This window comes from Medicago truncatula, chromosome 1 (genome assembly GCF_003473485.1).
Source record: "Medicago truncatula cultivar Jemalong A17 chromosome 1, MtrunA17r5.0-ANR, whole genome shotgun sequence".
Lineage (NCBI taxonomy): Eukaryota > Viridiplantae > Streptophyta > Magnoliopsida > Fabales > Fabaceae > Medicago > Medicago truncatula.
This window is the reverse complement of record NC_053042.1, coordinates 52,340,229-52,341,899: the sequence shown is the minus strand read 5'-3', so window position 1 is coordinate 52,341,899 and position 1,671 is coordinate 52,340,229. Positions and strand designations below refer to the sequence as shown.

At 37.5% G+C, this 1,671-nt stretch overlaps 1 protein-coding gene across 1 annotated transcript; it reads left to right on the top strand.

The window, feature by feature from the left end:
* Positions 1 to 1,671, top strand: LOC25485399 (limonoid UDP-glucosyltransferase). Its single transcript, XM_013614594.3, has one exon. The coding sequence runs from the start codon at positions 61 to 63 to the stop codon at positions 1,477 to 1,479; it is 1,419 nt and encodes a 472-aa protein (XP_013470048.1). The 5' UTR covers positions 1 to 60; the 3' UTR covers positions 1,480 to 1,671.

The window sequence follows — 1,671 nt, the reverse complement described above, 5'->3', positions numbered from 1 at the left end:
TCATTATTGAATCTTCGAGTGCAATCTCAAGAGAGGAAAAAGAAACAAGACAAAAGGAAAATGGCGTCTAATGAAGCTCCCATTCAGATTCTCCTTGTATCTTATCCTTCATACGGACATATAAACTCTCTTCTTAAACTAGGGAAGTGTCTTGCTGCAAAGGGTTCTTCTGTCATCTTCACCACAACGCAGAAAGCTGGCAAAGACATGGAAACTGCTAACAACATAACTAACAAAACAACCACTCCAATCGGTAAGGGTTTCCTCACTTTTGATTTATTTGACGATGGTTTGAAAGACGATGATCCCATGAGAACAAGTCTTGGTGACTACACATCACAGCTTGAGCATGTCGGGAAACTATATGTTTCCCAATTGATCAAAAATCATGCTGAGTCAAAAACACCAATTTCTTGCATCATAAACAACATTTTCATTTCATGGGTTTGTGATGTAGCCACAGAACACAAAATTCCTTTTGCTATTTTGTTTAATGAATCTAGTGCTGTTTTCACTTGTTACTATAACTATTTCCACAAACTGGTGCCTTTCCCTTCAAAAACAGAACCTTGTATTGATGTTCAATTGCCTTCTGTAGTCCTTAAACACAGTGAAATTCCTGTTCTTCTGCATCCTTCTAATACATATCCCTTTCTAGGCCCACTCATTTTAGGACAAATTAAGAATTTGTCTAAAGCATTGTGTGTATTTGTGGATACCTATGAAGAACTAGAGCCTGATTTTATCGATTATATTTCGGAAAAGTCAATCATCATAAGACCAATTGGTCCGGTGTTCAACAACCCAAACATAATAGGTGCAAGTAATATTCGTCGTGATTTTGTTAAGACTGATGATTCTACTATTATAGAGTGGCTAAACTCAAAGCCAAAAGGTTCTGTGGTTTATGTTTCCTTTGGGACTATTGTGCAACTTCCTCCAGAACAAGTGAATGAAATTGCATATGGGTTATTGAATTCTCAAGTCACATTTTTATGGGCAAAGAAAAAGCATGATGATTTGCCTCATGGATTTTTGGAGGAAACAAGTGGGAGAGGAAAAGTAGTGAAATGGAGTCCACAAGAACAAGTACTTGCTCATCCTTCAGTGGCATGTTTCATAACCCATTGTGGTTGGAATTCAACGATTGAATCACTTGCTTCAGGAGTTCCAGTGTTAACATTTCCAGTATTTGGTGACCAACCTACAAATGCAAAGTTCTTGGTAGATGTTTTTGGTGTAGGGATTAGATTGGGTTATAGTGGAGCTGAAAACAGATTGATAACAAGAGATGAGGTGAAGAAGTGCTTGTTGGAAGCTACAACAGGGGAAAAAGCAGAGGAGTTGAAGAAAAATGCAATCAAGTGGAAGAAGGCAGCGGAGGATGCAGTTGCCGTAGGTGGATCCTCCGACCGATATCTTGATGCATTTATCGAAGAAGTTGCGAAACAAGGCGCTGTTAATTTTCAGAAGATATGATAAACTACCCATAGGGGAAACAATTTCACCCAAGTGCTATCCTAGGGGATAATAAATTTAGGTATGAAAATTCCAAAAAGAGAAAGTACTCTGCTTATTAGGTGGAGAGCTCATGTAGTAGTTTTTTTAATGTAGTAGTTATTTTATTAGAAGCATAAAGTAATAAATAATTTGATATGTTTTTGGAGTGAA

What these genes read in the sequence shown, in the direction of transcription:
- LOC25485399 (XM_013614594.3), top strand. Translation starts at nt 61, where the DNA reads ATGGCGTCTAATGAAGCTCCCATTCAGATTCTCCTTGTATCTTATCCT.